This window comes from Phascolarctos cinereus, unplaced genomic scaffold (genome assembly GCF_003287225.1).
Source record: "Phascolarctos cinereus isolate Bilbo 61053 unplaced genomic scaffold, phaCin_HiC Scaffold_3;HRSCAF=262, whole genome shotgun sequence".
NCBI classification, from domain to species: Eukaryota; Metazoa; Chordata; class Mammalia; order Diprotodontia; family Phascolarctidae; genus Phascolarctos; species Phascolarctos cinereus.
Genome location: NW_027555736.1, coordinates 243,855,290 through 243,874,594, shown reverse-complemented (window position 1 = coordinate 243,874,594; position 19,305 = coordinate 243,855,290). Strand labels below are relative to the sequence as shown.

Below are 19,305 nucleotides of genomic sequence, written 5' to 3'. Positions count from 1 at the left end.
TGGGGCACCTATGTGGTACAGTGTATAGATCGTCTGGTATGGAGTGATGAAGACTCATCTTCCTAAGTTCAAATGTGGCTTCTGACACTAGCTGTGTGAGCCTGGGCAAGTCACTTAACGCTGTTTGCCTCAGTTTCTTCATCTGTCAAATGATCTGGAGAAGGAAATGACAAACCACCCCAGTATCTTTGTCAAGAAAACCCCCAACAGGGACATGAAGAGTCAGATACAACTGAAAAGTGACAATAACAACAAAAATATATGATACTAAACTGAGTGGAACTGTATATTACTTTCTCACCCTAAATATATACTCTTTCTATTTAGGGAAGGTAAGTATATGTTTTAGTTTAAAAGGTTACCTACTGGGCTACATGATACCAAATGAAAGATAAATAACTAAGAACTATTGGATAATTTAAACAATCTTTACTCTAATTACTTTATCAATGAGATCTTGAAAGCAAAATGTGCTGAAGATTGAAAACTATCACAAAGAAAATTGTCAGTAGATAATCAAGAGATGACTACATCAGTAACAGCATTGTAGTTATTCTTTAGTAAAATAAATGTGAATTAAAATAACAAGGCAATCTTTTTACCACAAGAAAACTTACATCAGCCATGTCCTGGATTTGTGGAAGACTTGCCATTAGCTTTTGCTGTAGAGTTGTGACTCTAGCACTCAGTTGGTTTAACTGAATTGGTGCTAAGTCGTCTGTTTCAAAGATCACTGAAAATTCTTCCAGGTCAGAATAAACTGAATGGAGAAGATTTTGTTTTTGCTCTGCGTCTTCCAAAGCCATCTATGAAATGGATATAAGGAAGAAAAAGATAAATATCAAGAAACAGAAAATGTGAAAATATATTGATTCACCGGTATACATTAGAGAAGATTAGAATTTGCTACATTTTAAACTGCAAGACATATATTTTTAATGGTTATTTTTTAGTTTGACAGTGGAAGCATTGTACAAATAACCTGTATTGTCAGCTATAAAAAATTATAAGGGTAAGGTCAGCAATCTGAACATTTTAGGAGGCTTTTTTTTTTAAAAAAAGAGAAAACAATCCTAACAAATTAGTTAAATAATGAATGAATAATATATTAGACAAAACTTTAAATTCTAATTTTTTTTACTTTTTCTACAAAGTAGCTAAAAACAATTTCAACTTTTTGTTGTTAGACTTTCATTCTCATATACATACTTTTTATTTTTTGTAATTCATAAAATTATAAATTAATGTACAAATTTAAGACTTCAAAATATTCAAAATATCTTTCAGAAATATTTAAGCTATAGATACATTGTTTCCAGAAGTTTATTGAAATGTCAGACCTATAAAAGAATATTCATGAAAATCCATCTAAATATGTTGTAAATTATGCAAATCTGTTTTTCTCCCACAAATCATAACTTTCTTCTATAAAGTCAATTAAATTTCAAAGAATACTATTGTTATCAGCATCTCAGATGCTAATGTCACATAGCCAGCACCAGATGTCTACTCTGATAGCTTCCTTCTCGTGGTCCTACCAGTGGTTCATTGGGCCGCCCAAACAGATGCAACTGTCAAGATCATCTCACAGGGCTGCTGATAGGAAGTTCCTACCTATCAACAGAGCTTAACAGAGAGATGTCAGCCTATTAAATTTAAGCTCTTTGAAAGCTGGATTGGTGTCATATTTATCTTTTAATCACCATCTCCATCATCACCTTTCATATTAGCAATCACTTGCTTAATTGAATCCCCACTATGATAAGCTCTACAAAAACCAACAGACAGGCACTAACATGATCCATCCTTGCAGGGATTTTGTGAGGGAAGCATTTGGAAACCATAAAGTGCTAAAGGTAGCATAGTACAATGAAAAGAATGCTAGATTTGGAGTCAGTCATCCTGAGTTAAAATCATAACTCGGTCATTTAGTGCCTATGCGACCTTGAGCAAGTCATTCAATCTTCCGGGCCTCAATTTCCTTAACTGTAAAATGAGGTGTTTGGATGACATGACCTTGAAGGCACCTTCCATCTCTAAATCTGTGATTGTATGTAAATTAAAATAACATCATAATTATTATTTGGAAAAAAAGATGACAAGATCTAAAATATATCACCCTGCTACTGTGGGCGATATGTTTTGCTTTCCCTTTTGTGAGTATTATATGCCCTGCACTAGGTATCAGGTTTCGATGAATTGATCAGGACAAAGTTATTTTGTCCATGGTCTCCATAATGTGAGGTCCAATTGTAGAGTTGCACTATATATGTATGTATGTAATTTATATGTTTATATGTAATCCTTCAGAAATGGTCCCCATTGACAGATCAGTGGTCTGTGATAAGGTTTGGTTAATAACTACATAGGAATTGGAGGCAGGAAAGGCATGAGTTCAAATCCCACATCTCAAACTTATTAGTTGTGTGACCATTGATAAGTCACTTAACCTCAGAGCCTCAGCTCTCTCATTTGGAAAATGAGGATAATCATATTTCTGATATCTATCTCATATTGTTGTAGTATATATACATTCTAATTTAAATAATTACATATTAAATCTAATTAGTTAAAATCCCTTCCCCCTTTCCTTCCTTCTTTCTCTTCCCCAACAATACAACTTCATTATTTAAGTGGTGCTAAGAGTAATGAAAACAGGTCAAGTAGGTGGTGCAGTAGATAGAGTGATGGACCTGGAGTCAGGAAGACCTGAGTTCAAATCTGACCTGAGACACTTATTAGTTCTGTGACTCCGGGCAGATCACTTAACCCTGTTTGCCTCAGTTCCCTCATCTGAAAAATGAGTCGAAGAAGGAAATAACAAACTTCAATATCTTTGCCAAGAAAACCTCAAATGGGTCATGAAGAGTCAACATAACTGAAAAATGACTGAATAACAACAGTAACAAGAAGAATAATGCAAACCACAGAATGATGGAATTTTAAAGCTAGAAGGGACCACACAGCTCAGACAGTCCAATAGTTAATAAGTCAAAGCACTTAATATTAATACATACTATATTATTCACTTAAAATATATAAAACATTTCTTACAGCCATTCTGTGAGGTGGGTATTACAAATATTATTATTCCTACTCTATACATATATATGTATATATATATATCTATATATCAAAAGATATGTTTATGTGTGTATATACTTTAAAAGACTACATAAATATTGGTTATTAGTCTGAGTTGTTTAAAGCTTTACACAGACTCTATAACATTTTCTATGGCAATGGAGGTTTCTGAACAAGTTTACCTTAATTGCATTCAAAATATTTATATGTCCCACTTTATGTATTTGGAGCCTTCTTTTGCAAATGCAAACAGATGGAAGTTATAGACCAAATTTGAAAAACATATTTTTAAAGATAAGATTTCTTAATTCAATACACAATGATGCAAGAAACTAGCATGATTATTTACATGTTCTCCAAACAAAAACAAAAGTAAAAACTAAAGCAACACAACTACATTTTTTCCCTGTGCAAAATATTCAGTAGTTCAGATGGGGGGGGGGGGAAATGGAGTGATTTCCCAGCAGTAGAATTCTCAAGAATTACTCCATTAGAAAGTCTTTCTGAACTTCAGGTGAATTTCAGGAATCCTGTCTTTTTCTATATCACTTTCTATAGCTCCTTTTTCTCTTTAAGCTTCTCTTTAAACAAGGCCAGAGGATAACTGAGATTCTTTCCTCAGCACAAGTATCTCCTGAATGGTACCAATGGCACTTCCACAGTTGTGTCAGCAGAAGGCAGCACAAAACCAGCAAGCTTTATCCGTTCCATTCTGGACAATGTAATACTGGCCTTTCAGATTTGTAGAACGGGCACCATCTTTGTCTCCTAATTTGGTAAACCCACTTCAGTACTAGCCTATGAACTACCGAGATGACTAGAAAGGAACTGACATTTTTAGAAGGGTCCAGTGGAATGACCATCAACTGGGACAATATGCTGAAAGAAGTTCCAATTGGGAAGAGGAAGATAAATCAAGTTATGAAAAAAATATAATCATGTTTCCATCACAGAATCTAAGCTAATGGAAAGAAGTAATAGTGTGGGTGATCCAGGACATCAGGTAGTCAATCAACCAGCCTCTACTAAACTTCTACTATGTGCCAGGCACTGTACTAGTTGCTATAATAATTTTGTGATAATTCCAAAGTCAAAATTTTGCTTAGAAAGTCACATTTTCTTTGGAAGAAACTAAATTAAATTCTATCAAATAATACTCATATTCAGGCTTCATATTTTTTCTTTGAACAACATAGAAGAAAGGAAATATATTTGCTAGATAGAAGTTAAATGAATTCTCAATGTCTTGGAAGTCTGTTGTGAAAATTCCTTTCTCCCTCCCTCCTTCCTCTCTTTTTTCTCTCCCTCTCTCCTTTCTTTCTTCCCCCTCTCCCTCCCTCCTACACATCTATCCATTCATCCACCTATACTTCCTTCCTTCCTTCCACAATACAAGTTCATAGTTTAGTGGCACTAAGAGTAATGAAAACCACAGAACCATGGAATTTGAAAGGGGGAAGAGACCACAAAGCTCAGATACTACAATGCTGTCATTTGCAGCTGAGGAAACTGAGTTTTTAAAGAGATTTGCCCAAAGTCACAAAGCTAGCGAGTGGCCCAGCTAGCCAGAAGCTAAGTTTATTAATTCTTGGAACCAGTGCATTTTCAACTGCATCCATACTACCTATGTACTGCATAGCTGGAAGAAAAATTGATTTTTAACAAATAAGGAAATAACAAAACAAGTGTGACATAGTGAACAGAAGAGTTTCCTGATAATCAGGAAATACTGGATTCAAATTCTGCCACTGACACTTGCCAGCTAAGTGACCCTGAGCAACCATGATCTAACCTTTCAGTGCTTCCAGATAACTCTCTTAAATCTAGAAGTTACAGATGGTTTTAGATCAACATCAGTAGAAGGGAGTTTCCATACCAATAGTTCCCCAAACCAATGAAATTACAGGTCTCCAGGACTGCCGTCAACCTTACCTTACCCAAAAAGAAGACATCAAGCAGAGTAAGAGTCAGTCAAACTATCAGTTATCATTTGGGTTCAGTGAGCCTCAGAAAAATGAACACCTACCTGAAGGGTATTAGCATGGTGACTCAGGGCCTTTGAAGAACTGTAGTCAGTAGGGTCATCTAGCAAACTGCTAGTATTTTCTATCCAAGTCTCAGTATTCCTTAAGAGGTCATTGTATTCCTCCATCTTAAGCGTGGCCTAGGAAAAGAACATTGTAATAATTTTCAAAATCTGTTTTTGATTTTAAGTAGATTTTAGTAATTTATAAAATGAGGATTAATCACAATCAGATGTATGTATGAACCTGTTTCTCCTATTTTGGTAAATATGGTAACATAAGATGAAAAGTGAATGATTTACTTAAAATCCAAAAATTTTTGGTTTTCTCTAAGACCAGGCTTATTAACCTTTTTTTGTGACACAAACTCCACTGTGGCAGGTCTGGTGAAGCTTATGGACACCTACTTAGAATAATGTTTTTGAATATATATGAAAAAATACATAGGAATACAAAGGAAAGAATTATATTGAAAAAATCAAAAATATTTAAAAAAACAAGTTTGAAGACCAACCCTGCAAAAACCAATCTCTTTTTTGCCACTACATATCATCATCACAGTCTTCTGATGTCTAGGTATCATAGACTCACCTTATTTAATTGTGAAGTTCTTTGCTCTGCCCTCTGTGACACCTGCTGGTACTGTTGAAAGGGAACCATTAAGTTATCCATCCATTCTTGGGCTTGTCCTGGGTCCTGTTCACTATATCCTGGACTTCAGAATCTAGTTCATTTAGTTTGGAATGCCAGAGGTCTAGTTCATCCCACATTTTCTGTAGAAGGAAATCAGAAGTAAGTCAGGGTGTAGACACTACATTCCTAGCCCTCCTCTCTACTAGTGGCTGTACCTTCACCCATACTTCCCAATGCACTCATCCTGAAGAGAGAGACAAGATGCTCCTTGCTCCCACTTGACTTTCAGACTCTTCTTTTACTACCTTTGCTCAGTGACCAAGACATTGCCGCAACCTCCTCTTAGAAATTCATATTCAACATTTTCTAACCAATTCAAATTATAGGGGCTGTTTTAAACCTGGTCCCAGGTCATCTCAAAAAGTTCAACACTTGGGTCACTGTCCTCCTAGAGGACTTCTGCATACCATATTGATGCTCCCTCAAACTTTCTAACCTCTCAATTCTTCAGTCTTCTTAAATCCAATGACCTACTCCTTCACTAGCATTAAGTACCCTACTATGTACCAGGCACCGTGTTAAGTGCTTTGCAAATATTATTTAATCTTTGCAACAACCCTGGGAAGTAAGAGTTATTATTATCCCTATTTAACAGCTGAGGAAACTGAGGCAGAGAGAGTTTAAGGAAGTTGCTCAGGGTCATACAGCTAGTAAGTACTTGAAGCAGAATTTGAATTCATGTCACCCTGACTCCAGGACCATCACTCAATATTGCATCTTTTTTTTTTCTTTGGGCTAGGCAATGAGGTTAAGTTACTTGCTCAGGGTTATACAGCTAGTAAGTGTTATGTGTCTGAGGCCAGATTTGAACTCAGGTCTTCCTGACTCCAGGACCGGTGCTCTATCCACTGTGCCACCTAGCTGCCCCTGACCATCACTCAATACACTGCATCTTCTATCTGCTTCTTTTTGATGAGCTGAAGGAGCTAGGTATAGTTAGTCTGGCGAAGAGATTTAGGCAGAGACATGACAGCCGTCTTCAAGTATCTGAAGAATATGAAAGAGGGATTTGACTGAAAAGGGGCAAATTTCTCTATTGTAAAGGGAAGACAAGAGAATATATAAACTATAGGTCAGTGAGCTTGATTTAGATTTCTTGGAAAATTCTACAAAGGACCATTAAAGAAATTGAAAATCTAGGGGGGGAAGTACAATCAGACTAGTTTTACTTCTTTTGTGTTTTAGGTTACTAAAAAGTAGATTGGGAATACTGTAGAAATTATTTACTGGGAATACTTTAGAAATTAGGAAAGCAGTTGATAAAGTATCTCATACTATTCATTTAGAAAACAGGAAGGAAGAAAGGGAGGGAGGCAAAGAGAACGAGAGATATTAAATGATAATGCAATTAAATTAGAGTTCAGGGTCTGAACACAAAGAGCAGCCATTACTGGTTCAATGTCACCATGGTAGGAGGTCTCATATGGAAAATCAGTGGGATCATTACTTGACCCTGTGCTGTTTAACATTTTTTATCCCAAATGGATTAAAAAACATAAATAGTATGCTTAAAAATTTAAGGGCATACTTATCAAATTTGAAAATGACATAAAGTTAGAGAGATAGTTAATACACTGGATGAAAGGGTCAGGGTCAAAATAATTTTTGCAGCCTAGAGTAATAAATGAATCTAAGAAGAAATTCAATAAATACAAAGTCTTGTACTTGGGCTCAAAATTTTATTTGCGTAAATATAGGATGGCAGAAGAATAATTAACACTTTCAAAAGGACTTAAGGGTCTTAGTGGACCATGTTTCATCAGTGTCATGTGGCAGCTTTCCCTCCCCTCCTCTCCCTTCCCCACTGCCCCAGACCAAAATAAAAATAATAATAATGCCTTCTTGGACTGCATTGGAAGAGACATTGCTTCCAGGCATAAGGAAGGTATAATTCCTCTGAATTCTCCCCAGGTCAGACTACATCTGGAATATTGTAATCCATTCTGTCATTGTGTCATGGTTTAAGAAGGGCATTACTATAGTCATACTTTATATAAGGGTTTTGTTTTCTTTCAATTTGAGTGGGGGGGCAGTTGAAAGGAAAAGGAGGCTAGCAAAAATAATAAAATAAAATAAAAAAATTTTAAATCCATGGAAGAGAACATAAGAAAAGTTAGTAGGAAACACAAACAAGTAGAACAGTTTTGAAAATAACACAATGAATTTTTTTGTATACTTGGAGAGAGAAGCAAGCTGCCCATTGTACAAATTCTTGTCCACACATACAATTTTCTTTTTAGCACTTTTTTTTATATGACAATATTCATCTTGTTTAGTATTTGTGAAATTCAGAATTTTTATAAAAGGATGTTGATGAGCTGGAGAGCGTGGAGACCAGACCAAACCAAGATGGCAACAGTCCTGAATCTATGCTATATGAGGAAAGGTTGGAGAAAGTGATGATGCTTTGCTTGAAAAAGCAAAGACTTGAGGAGGGGAGGCTATCATAGGTATTTTCAAGTATTTTAAGATCTGTCCTGTGGAAGAAGGCTTAGACTTGTCCTATTTGTACCCAGAAAACAAAACTAGGAAGACCGAATGAGTATAGTAAACTGAGACTTAGGTCAAGAGAGCTTCTTTAACTATTCACGCTGTTTCAGAGTAGAATGGGCTGTTCAGTCAGTGAGTCAATCAACAACATGTATGAAGCACTTACTATACGCCAGGCACTGGGCTGCCTTGGGAAGTAGAGGGTAACTTATCCTTAAAGGCCTTCAAACAGAGTGTATTTGGCCACTTGTCAGGTATGTTAATGTAAGGGATTCTTTTAGGGTGTGGAGTGGACTAGATAGTAGCCAACGAAGTTACTTCCAACCCTGAAATTCTGTGATTCTGAGATGGGAATTTGTCCTACTTGGCCCCAGAAAACAAAACTAGTTAGCAATGGCTGAACGTTTTACAGAGGCAGATGTCAGCTTCATAAGAGGAAGAACTTCCTAATTATTGGTTAGTTGGTTGGATTTCTTCTCCAAGAGGGCCAAAATGACACCATCATGTTGGAGTCAAAGTACAGACTGTGGCTGATCAGACCAGTATGAGCTTGGAAGGCTCTGTGTAAAAGTTAATTGGATTACTTCAGCAACAAACGAGTTCTCTGTCACTGTTGGTCTTCAACCAGAGGCTTCAAATGGATGAATTAGGCATGTTATAGTAGGGAAAAGAGATTCCTATTCAGGTACTGGTTGGACTAGAGATCTCTTCTGACTGCATCTGGCCACGTGAAATCTTGAAGGCAAAAATCTTTAATCATTTTGCCTCATATTATCGAAATGTGATAATCTCTAGGAAAACTCTCTGTATGAAAAACTGACTAAATTAGGTTGACCTACATACAAAGACCCTAAGATTTTGTCTGTGGATGAATACGTATAATTCAAATAAAATCCTTTAAATGAAAAAGATTAAAAAACGCTTCTCACATTGGAAATTTAGACATGGAATCTCAAGACTACGCACAATGTTATTCCTAAAATGTGGTACCCCAAAACCAAATGCAATATAATAAAATAATGTCAATAAAACGCAAAATAATGTGAACAAGACAGAGTATAGTCCCGTGATAATTTGTTCAGATCTATCTGGATTATTGTAGTCAGCCCTGGGTCCCTTGTTTCAGGAAGAGCAAGGATAAGCTAGAGGTTTTCCAGAGAGAGGCAGCCAGGATGGAGAGAGTCCTCAAGATCTTGCCAAATGAGAACCAGATGAAGGAGCTAGAAAGGCTGTGCCTGGAGAAGTCTCAGGAAGTCTTCAAGTATGGAAGGGCTGTCCCACAGAAGAGGAATTCGCTTGTTCTTTTTGGTCCCAAAGGGCAGAACTAGGAGGAGTGGCTGGAAACTGCAAAGAAACTCATTTAGGCTCGCTGACATTTAGAGCTATTCAGAAGTAACAGGCCGCCTCAGGAGTAAGTGAGTTCTCCCTCACTCTTCAAGGCAGTGGAGAGCCACCTGCCAGGTATGATACAGAGGGCATCTTTTTTCAGGTTCAGTTTGGACTAGATGTACTCTAAGATGTCTTCTAATGTTGTGATTCTGTGATGGTGAGTTTTAATAAGGATATTATCCACAGGTGCAGCAAGGTTTAAATGAGAAAATGGATTGTACAGCACTTCGCGAACCTTAAATTCCTATGTAAATGCCAGTTATTATTATTATTATTAACCTACAGTCACCGAGCCTCTAGTCTGGTGATAACATCATCCCCCAAGATTCATACTGCACTCCTGCAGAGCTCACAAAATGTTTGTAGAACAAGATAGGAGTGTGCTGGTCTGTATTTAACAATCTGGCTGAGGGGTGGATGGGAATATATGTAGACACACTTCAGTTTCATCTGCATTATTAATACTTTATAAAGTCTAGACAATAAAGAAAACAACAAATCAAGCCTAGGTGACTATTGATTTCTGAGGTATAAATGCTCATAGTGAAAATTTAACAATCGGCTTTTGTAAGCTGGTTAGAACTGGCTTCAGCATACCCCTGATATTATTTCAATTGAAAATGGAATTACATTGGAATCTTTTGACATTCTTTCGTTCTCTTAGGAGTCAGAAGGTAAGTGGTTACTATCTTTTGTAACCTATTGAATCATTCCTTTTGCTGTGGAAAGTTTGCTTTCCTTTTTTTATTCAGGACCTAAAAATTGAGAAGTCAATGACTGGATATTTCTCAGTAGATAGGCTCTAATCCCCACCATAAATATGCTTTTAAAATGTAATCATCATTTCCAAAAGGAATACCTCATTCACCACTAGAAGTTTCTAGTACTGTCATGATTCCAGTAAACGTGTGCCTTGTGAGCTGGGCCCGGTGTGTACATGCCCACACAAGGTACAAGATGCTCAATACTTTATTAGCTGGGAATAGCAGGAAACATAATACACTGGAAACCAAGTAGCTTCTGAATGAATGAAACTGTGGAATACAGATCAAAGCCATCAAAATCCTTGCCCGAGAGAGAATTAGAGGACATTACCTTTTGAATTTCTTGAGCTTCCTCAATATTTTTGCTTTTCTGTTGTAACATCTTTTCAACATTCTGAAGCCCATGATTAATTTCTTCTATTTTTCTACTCATCACATAAAAAGGTGAACTCTTCAAGACTTCATTTCTAATCTGTTATAAAAAGAGAGAAAGTCTAATTCAACATCTAAAGATGATTCAACATCCTATCCATTAATTCCCTGATAAAGGGTAGTCAGGAGGTAGAGAGGAGGCAGCACTCTGTCATGCAAATTCACTCAGAACACTCCCTCAAGAACTGGGGGATTTTTTTTTCCCTAGATGGATGTTTATACTGATGTGGCTTATTTGGTGTTGAATAGCAATTTTTCTCCGCTAAATTGACTATTCACATCCATGCCAAATACTACAGAAGATATGTACTGTTTAGGATATCAGAAACATTACCCACATGGTCAAAGGATACGGCTTGCCTCACAATGTGAACTTCAGAAATAAATTATTTATGACTTGTTATCTTGGCTTCTTGTGCCAAAGAAAATGCAATTTCTACCCTAATATTCATTTGGCTGAAACAATATAGTGTTGAACTAGCTGACACTTGAAAATCTATGCTGCTTAATATTTTTAGTGTTTTTCTTCACAGCAATCAAAGCCTACTCATTGAGCAGCATGATTTTCTACCTGAATTATTCCTTAAAGAAAATAACTTATCTCTAGGAGATTAATAACAAATACGTTGCTTCAAATACCCCATGAAGATTCATTCCTTTCGAAAATTACATTGATAGGAGTGTTGATGTAGCCACTAAAATAAATGATGATGATAATGATGATGATATCTTACTTTTGCCTAGTATTTCTTAACTTTGCAAATTACTTTTGCAATTTTTCATCTGAGCCTCACAACAACCTTTTACAGACTTTTTACAAAAGAGGAAACTGAGGAATAGAGACGATTAATAATTTGTCTAAGGTCATAGATAAGATTAATAGCAGAACCAGGAACTAGAACATTCTGGTCTAATCCCACATCCTTTCCACTAGACCACACTATTAATATCATCTGCCGGTTTCATTAGAAAAAAATTTCTAGTTGAAAAAGAACAGAATTTTGTTGTTCTTGTTGTCTGGGCATGGGAATACTCAATCCACCTACATTAAATACATACCACTTAAATAAACTGCAAAAAGAAAAAAGATCGTGATTTAAGAAACACAAACAGCAATTTGAATTATATGGAGGGTTATAGTTTCTACTGTCAGATGATAACCATTAGCTGTTATCTTTTACATTAATGTTAATACATGTTAATCTACCTGTGGTCTAAATTACAACTGGAATTTTTCAGAGGCCTAGCCATTAAAGACTCTAGATGCTTTCAGTGAGTTTTCTAAGGGATTCCACATGCTGTTAACAATAGAATAACATTTAGTTTGACCTGTAATTAAAAACATGCTATTCTAATGAAAACAATAGTCCCTGATGCTTTAGGAGCTACGCAAAGATCATATATGTCAAAATGATAAGGTTTGCTGCTAAATGCATACTAGTAAGGAAGGGAATTCTAACTTATATAATTAATATCTGAGAATGCTGGTATACACATTCTTGGTGTTGTGGATATAACAGTCATATTTATAATACTTGTTATACATTCATGCTGCCTTAGTATAAATATGCTAAGAAATAGGATACAGAATGCATTGTTATATCAAGATATTACTAACTTATTCCATCAATTATACTTAATTTTTGACACTGAAAACATTTTACTTATCAAGTTAAGATTTTAGGGATATCTGAAATCAATAATAAAATGCTACTATGAGACCTGGACTAAATTAGGGGAGGGAAAAAATAGGAAGGTTAGAAGTTACCTATAAACATTTCATCTTTTGGTTTGGGTTGTCTTTTTTTTTTTTAAATTACAATAAAATGAATTCTCCCTTTTCTTTGTTCTCTTACTGGTAACTTATCTGTCTGCCGTCATGTGTAAGATGTGTTCAAATTTACCCTAAAATTCCTTTTTCAGAACTTGAATTGCTTCAAAAAGTTAAGAGCAAGTATGTTTTAAGACAAAAATTTATAATTCAGGTCTATTGTAAAGGGTAATGAAATTGTACTTCACACTAATTAGGAGCATCCTAAATCAGGAATGAAGCACAAGGAGAAAAATGTACAGATTATTCTGGACTCTAATTTCTGTCACTTGAAACTGCTTTAGAGTTGAGTTTCCAATCACAAAATTTTCACTTAGTTGAGCCATAAAAAAAGCGTATATTCATAAATGAAAAGGCAACTAAAATGAAACTGTGAACCCAATTATATTTTTATTGAAAGGCACATTGCTTCCTCTATTGCATAAATGAGAGATAAACCACAGGAATGAACAACGCTGCCACAAACATCATTACCTTCTCATCTATGTCTTCTAAAGTTTTTTTGCATTCTTCCATCTGGCACTCAATCTCTGCAGGAACTATGGTATACATCTCAGAATACTTGATTCGGAGTTTTTCCATAATATTCTCAAGTGCAAGTTTCTCTTTGTCAATTATTCTCTGAAGAGCCTTAAAACATTAAAGAGGGTTTTCAGTACTAACAAGACACAGGAAAAGTTTAACTCTAAAACTGAAAGCAGTTTCAGAGCACATCCTTATGATTGAAATGAGCAGCTTTTTGCATGACAAAACTCCATTATTCATACGAGCTGATTAAACCTGAGAGATGCTCAGTTTAGTCAGATGATGCCTTTCGATTTGTAAGAATTAAACTTGATATCACTTCATAATGTCAACTCATTGTTGTAAAAAGACATTACAACATCTCTGTGCTTCCAAAGTGCCTCTATGATTTAACTTTATCTCTGTAGCATTCCTGATACAAAAACCTGTTCAGAGCAAAAGTTTTCAGAAGTTTTTATTAACTTGTCACCGTTTATGCTTCTTCCTACATTATCATAACAATGATGCAAGGCCACTAAAAGCTGGAAGCTTGAAGCAAAAGTGTCTGCTTTCATGTAATTATACAGCACAGTGAGCCCAGCTTCTTTCACAACTGAGGGTTCCAGTTCCACAGGAAGAATGTGGGTTTTAAGAGATAAAAGCAACTTGAACAAATAGTCTATTGGTTGTGGCCTAGAAAGAAAATCTGATCCAAGTTCCCCTTGCAGTAATTATAAAAGAAAAACTCATTTGTTTGGGAAACTTTCCCAAAGATCAGGTGGAAAAATACTTTATAACTTTACAGTGGTCTTTTCTGGGAAGAATTAGTTATTAATCTTGCTAATGGACCAAGGCATTGCCTTGAAGAATAATTACAATTTTAAATGATTCTATATGGGGATTTATCATTGAGTTACTTTTTTACTTCTGACTACCAAACCCTCATCTTTTATCTTTAATACCAGCCAGCTCTATACAAGCAAAGTTAAATGGAAAGTTATGTAATTATCATGGTAATTCAGACAAATATAGGGCTTCGGGGTCTGAACTGCTCACATAATTATGTTGCTTATATCCAGTCTAAGAGGGCTGCTCTTCATTTAGAGCTCTACATCGATGCTTTTCCCATAATAATCCCCTCCATAAGTGAAATCAAGTTTCCTCTCTCAATATACTGTAACAAAACAGCTCCAGTTACAAACAGCATGCAACTTTTGAATGCATCTGAAAAACTGATTGAAGACTTACTAGAAAAGAAGACCCACTTCTGACTCAGAGAGAGGTTACCATTGGGTCTGTATTTCCAGTGGTGTAAGAAATTAGTGCTTAAGTGAACTTCACTGTGTGGGCAGCCCCATGTTTGATATAAGATACCGTGTCCTATAGCTGAGAAAAAACTGAGTCTAATCTAATGGATACAAGTAATTTCAATGTCCTAGTATGCTGTTTGCTAATTACCACAAGATAAAGATATAGGTCTGATTCCCCAATGAAACATATGTATGATTTTGTTACATACAAATCCTTATGTTATTTATAGTATACGTAATGCCTTTCATACCTCCTTCCTTCTTTTCTTTCTTCCTTTCTTACCTCTCTCCTCTCTATTCTCTCCCTCTTTCCACATAGGGAATCATATCCTTACCTCTGAGCGCTCTGCCCAAAGGAACGTAAATTTTGATAGCTGAACCCTAGCAAGATATCTTGGGGTTTAGAGGCTAGATTTCTTTTTTAGGGACCATGCCTTAAACCAAAATCACCATGGCTTGCATTCATTGGCCAGCAATAGCCCGAGCCTCACTTGGTCATTGTCTGGATTCTGGTAGCTCAGAATGAGTATAAATAGCAATTGTTTCTGTTTTGGCCAGAAACCCTGAAGGTCTTCCCGTCCCAGATTGATTTTATTTATTTTTTATTTTTGAGTAATTTTTTTAAATTTTAATTTATTAATTTTATTTTTATTATCATTATTTATTTTATCATTTTATTATTATTATTTATTATTAATTTACTAATTCTATTAATTTATTTGAGTATTTATTTTTGCCTCATTTTTACCTAGCCTTAATCACTGAATGAGTGTTGCCTCAGACAAACTGAGACTTGGGAAAGACCTTAACTTATTTAAAAAAGCCAAGGTCACCCACTGCATCATCCCACTGGAGATGGGGTCATCTCCAGTCGTCCTGATCTATATCTTGCCATTGGACCCAGATGGCTCTGGAGGAGATTGTGAGGCTGGTGACTCTGCACAGCTCTCCCTCACTTAAATCCAATTAACTTGCAAGTCATGGCATCTCCTCCCTGATGTCATGGTCTTCTTCAAGAACAAAGGACAGACAACAATGTCTTTACAAACGATATAGTTCAAAATCATCTTCTCTCTTCCCCAATTCAATCATCAAAATTTATCAAGCCTATAACTTGAAAGGTAATCAGGGAGACATAAAGGTAAATGACATAAAACAGGATCTCTTTGCTCATGGAGTTTGATATAGAAGGGGAAATGGAGATGCAAAGGCAAGGGGATTGTTCAGCAAACAAGGAATAGTCAGTTTCAGGGAAAGTGTCATATGTAAGTGAAGGGCAGTAGTAAGAAAGAAAGCTGGAAAGTTAAGTTGGAGCTAAGTTATACTTTCAAAAAACAAGCTGTAAGACTTTATTTGGTTGGCATTATAGATGTTAACAAAAACGCATGCTTCCACAGGGAGTCACTGAAGTCTTCTGAAAAGTACAGATCAGAAGTACGTATTAAGTAGATTAATGTCATGCAACATACAGGAATGGAGTAAGGAAAGACTGGAGGTAGGAAGACCAATGAGGAGGCTACCATGATACTACAGACAAGAGGTAAAGAGGGCCTGAACTACTAGCATGTTGACATCGGGAACTAAAAGGGTAGGATAGATTTGAGTGATGTTGCAAAAGTATATTTGAGAGGGCTTAGCAGCTAGATGCATGTGGGAAAGTGAGGGGAGAAAAAAGTCAATAGTAACAGTGAGGTTTTGCCCCTGGGTAACTAGGTGAATGGCGGTATAATACTTGCCCTGGGATACATTGCCAACTTGTAATTGTACTGGTGGGTTGGGCCCCCTGAGGGCTGCTATTAATGCCACAGGTTCTAAGGTACCCATGGATATGGGCTGTTTGTACTATAGACCATATTTTACTTTTCTAATAAGCTGGAAGACACAATTAGCTCTTAGGTGTTTACTAATAAGGCATAGTGAAAAATAGCAGCTATAAAAAATTCTCCTATCCCCAGTAACCTGGCGTGTACTTCCCCCAAATACACACAGCATGCTGGGAAGAATGGGCTAAAATGTAGAGTAAAATGATAATGAGGCTGGCATATAATGACAACATGGCCAGCTCTGGATATAACTCTGTTATAACTCTGGAACTGTGGGGCCTCCAAATCCTTTCTCTTCTCATGTAGTCCTCTCTGTATCCAACTCTCAATTGCCAGGGCTGGCTTTTTTGAGTCCACTGCCAGATCTTATGGTTATGTTTCTTGCTGCTATTTCTGGTCTCAAGTGAGTACCTCTCTGTATTTGTGTCTGTCTACAGCGGGAACTCTTACCATGGGGTCCATGAACTTTTAAAAATATTTTGATAATAGAATTTCAACATAATTAGTTTCCTTCGTAATCCTATGTATTTCATTTTATGTATTTAAAAAACATGCTGAGAAGGGATAGACAGGATTCAGAAGAGTAGTACTAAACGTGTCCATGACACAAAAAAAAGGTTAAGATATATCTTTTTTAGTGGCAAAGAGCTGGAAGTGGTATAGTGTGTCTCTATTCCCTCATCTGTGTCCCAAACTCTTTTGAAATAACTTGTCAACTGCTGAATGGGTTGTCTCCTTCTGCGTAAGCAGCTCTGAAGCTGGATGACATGGCCAATGGGGGAGGACAGAAAAACCCCAATCTCTCCCCATCAAAAGCTAGGTTCTTCCACAACTGTTGTTTCTCTCACCAATGCCCTCTAGTCTCTAGGATTAAGCTATTTAAAGTCCTTCAATAATGCAACCGGTTTCTTTCTTGTCTAATGACATTACTCCCTTGTGATTCAGAGAGGTATTCATACTTCTTAAAGGGATGAGTTAATTATACATCCAGGACTACGCTGGAGCCAGCTTGAGCTGGGCTGATTGTTAAGTTTTCAGTGTAAGCACTTACAACTTGGAAACCAGCAAACTCGGTGTGTTTTCTTGATTGTTTAGATTTAAGAAAGTGATGGAGAAAATGTTATTAGTGCAAATTAAACTTAAAAGTATATCGTGCATACATTCTTTTTCTGAGTTTGTGGTTAAACATTTACCAGCACACCACTTCATACACCACCATAGTGACAGACTGCCTCACCAGAAAATAGTATTTGCTTCTTGCAAGTGAAATCACATTGAATTGCTCCTTGTGGCCCATGACCTGTCACTAACCTCCAACTGATCTTCCTTTCCTGGGTCTTCTTCTAATGCCATATCATGGAAAGAGGCTATCATTTTTTCAAATGAATTCTTCAAAGTAATTATTTCTTTACTGATATTATTTCTCTCTTCAATTTCAAACTGTACCAACTTTTTATTTGCTTGAGCTTTCCGAGAGAGCCTAAAATGAACAAAAACAGTATGAAAAAATTTAATTTTCTTTATCCTTTTTTTTGCAAACAGCTGTTTTATTTGAAAAATTAACAAAAAACTAACCTCTCACCCAGACTAATCCTTTTTCTGAATTAAGAGATATCACTGATTTTTCAGTCATTTACATATCACATATATATGTGTATGCCATCATTATAGATAGTAATCTAAACAAAATATTTCTCAAAGCTATCTTCTTTTCCAATTTCTATACTCCAACCATATAATTTCTCTTTCATTTTTTTCACCAAGGGTTACATTAGGAGTTCTAGCCAGCCTAGGACATGCTACAAAAGATAGCTTGATGAAGTATACTAAGTCAAATTAGATAAATTATCTTTAGAAAAAAAATCCCCACTATTTTTCATCCCCATTTCCTCTTAAACAGGATGTGCCCACCAGACAAAAATTGCACCCAGAATTCTACCATGTAGAGTATTTCGTCATCAATTGTGGTATTAGACTATCCAATCTTTTTTTTGCCCACTCACTGATGATTCCATTTTAACCACATTACTTAGGGTTGATTCTAATCTATAATTACATCTTTAAGAAAGCCTAAATTTAACTCAAGTCAACATCTAAAATACACAACCAACTTCTCAACCATTGCTACTTCATTTCATCTTATATAACTGAACCTTACTTGGTACATCGATCTTGCATGGAACGAATCTCTTGCAATACTGGAACAGATTCAATTGTCTCTACACTTTCAGGAACACTCAGGATATTTTTTATCCGGTGAAGAAGTAAAGTAAATAGCAATTGTTGCCTCTCCAGGTTCTCTTCGTATTGGCAGAAACATTCTAGAGCGTCAGAAAGTTCCTCATTGGTGGCTGCTTCCTTTGGTTTGGTACTCTCAGGGAATTCTTCTTGGAGATTGTCTAAAATAATTGCTTCCCGTTCAAGCTAGGTCAACAAAGGGAATAAAGGTTAAGATGTGGTTTTTGTCAACCTAAGAAATCTCTTTGATCATAAAAACACAAGCTGTTACTGAGAATTCCTCATTTTGGAAAAGTCACATCAGACATCAAGAATATATGCGATTCTCTGCCGACAGTAATTCTGCTTTTCTGAATTAATAGAAGAAATTTTGATTTAGCTATCTGTCCATGTGAGTTTTCAAAGGCCCCAGAAAATCTTTTAAAGAAATTCACCCATCATATGTGAAATAAATACAGGTCGATTCTAGAAGTCTTAGTGCAGTCTTAAGCTTTAATAGCTTAAAAAATAGCCATTTGAATGACTATTTTTTTAAGCTTTATACTGCATTAAAACTTTTGGGATACCTATATTGCTGTTGGATGAAAAGTAAACTACTGAAATGAATGTTAATGAAGTGAAAGCATAAATTAATTTTCTCCCTTTATATGCTACCTGAGAGATTTTATACATGTATATATTTGAAATTTACTTTCTGATATGATGCAATAATATTATGTTAGA

At 36.0% G+C, this 19,305-nt stretch overlaps 1 protein-coding gene across 1 annotated transcript in view; it reads right to left on the bottom strand.

The window, feature by feature from the left end:
* Positions 1–19,305, bottom strand: part of SYNE2 (spectrin repeat containing nuclear envelope protein 2) — a 352,560-nt gene that overhangs the window by 172,146 nt on the left and 161,109 nt on the right. Inside the window, 8 exon segments of the mRNA XM_020986547.2 lie at positions 618–806; positions 5,111–5,248; positions 5,700–5,812; positions 5,815–5,881; positions 10,776–10,916; positions 13,182–13,337; positions 17,656–17,824; positions 18,503–18,768. Of these exon segments, the coding sequence (XP_020842206.1) occupies positions 618–806; positions 5,111–5,248; positions 5,700–5,812; positions 5,815–5,881; positions 10,776–10,916; positions 13,182–13,337; positions 17,656–17,824; positions 18,503–18,768 (1,239 nt within the window).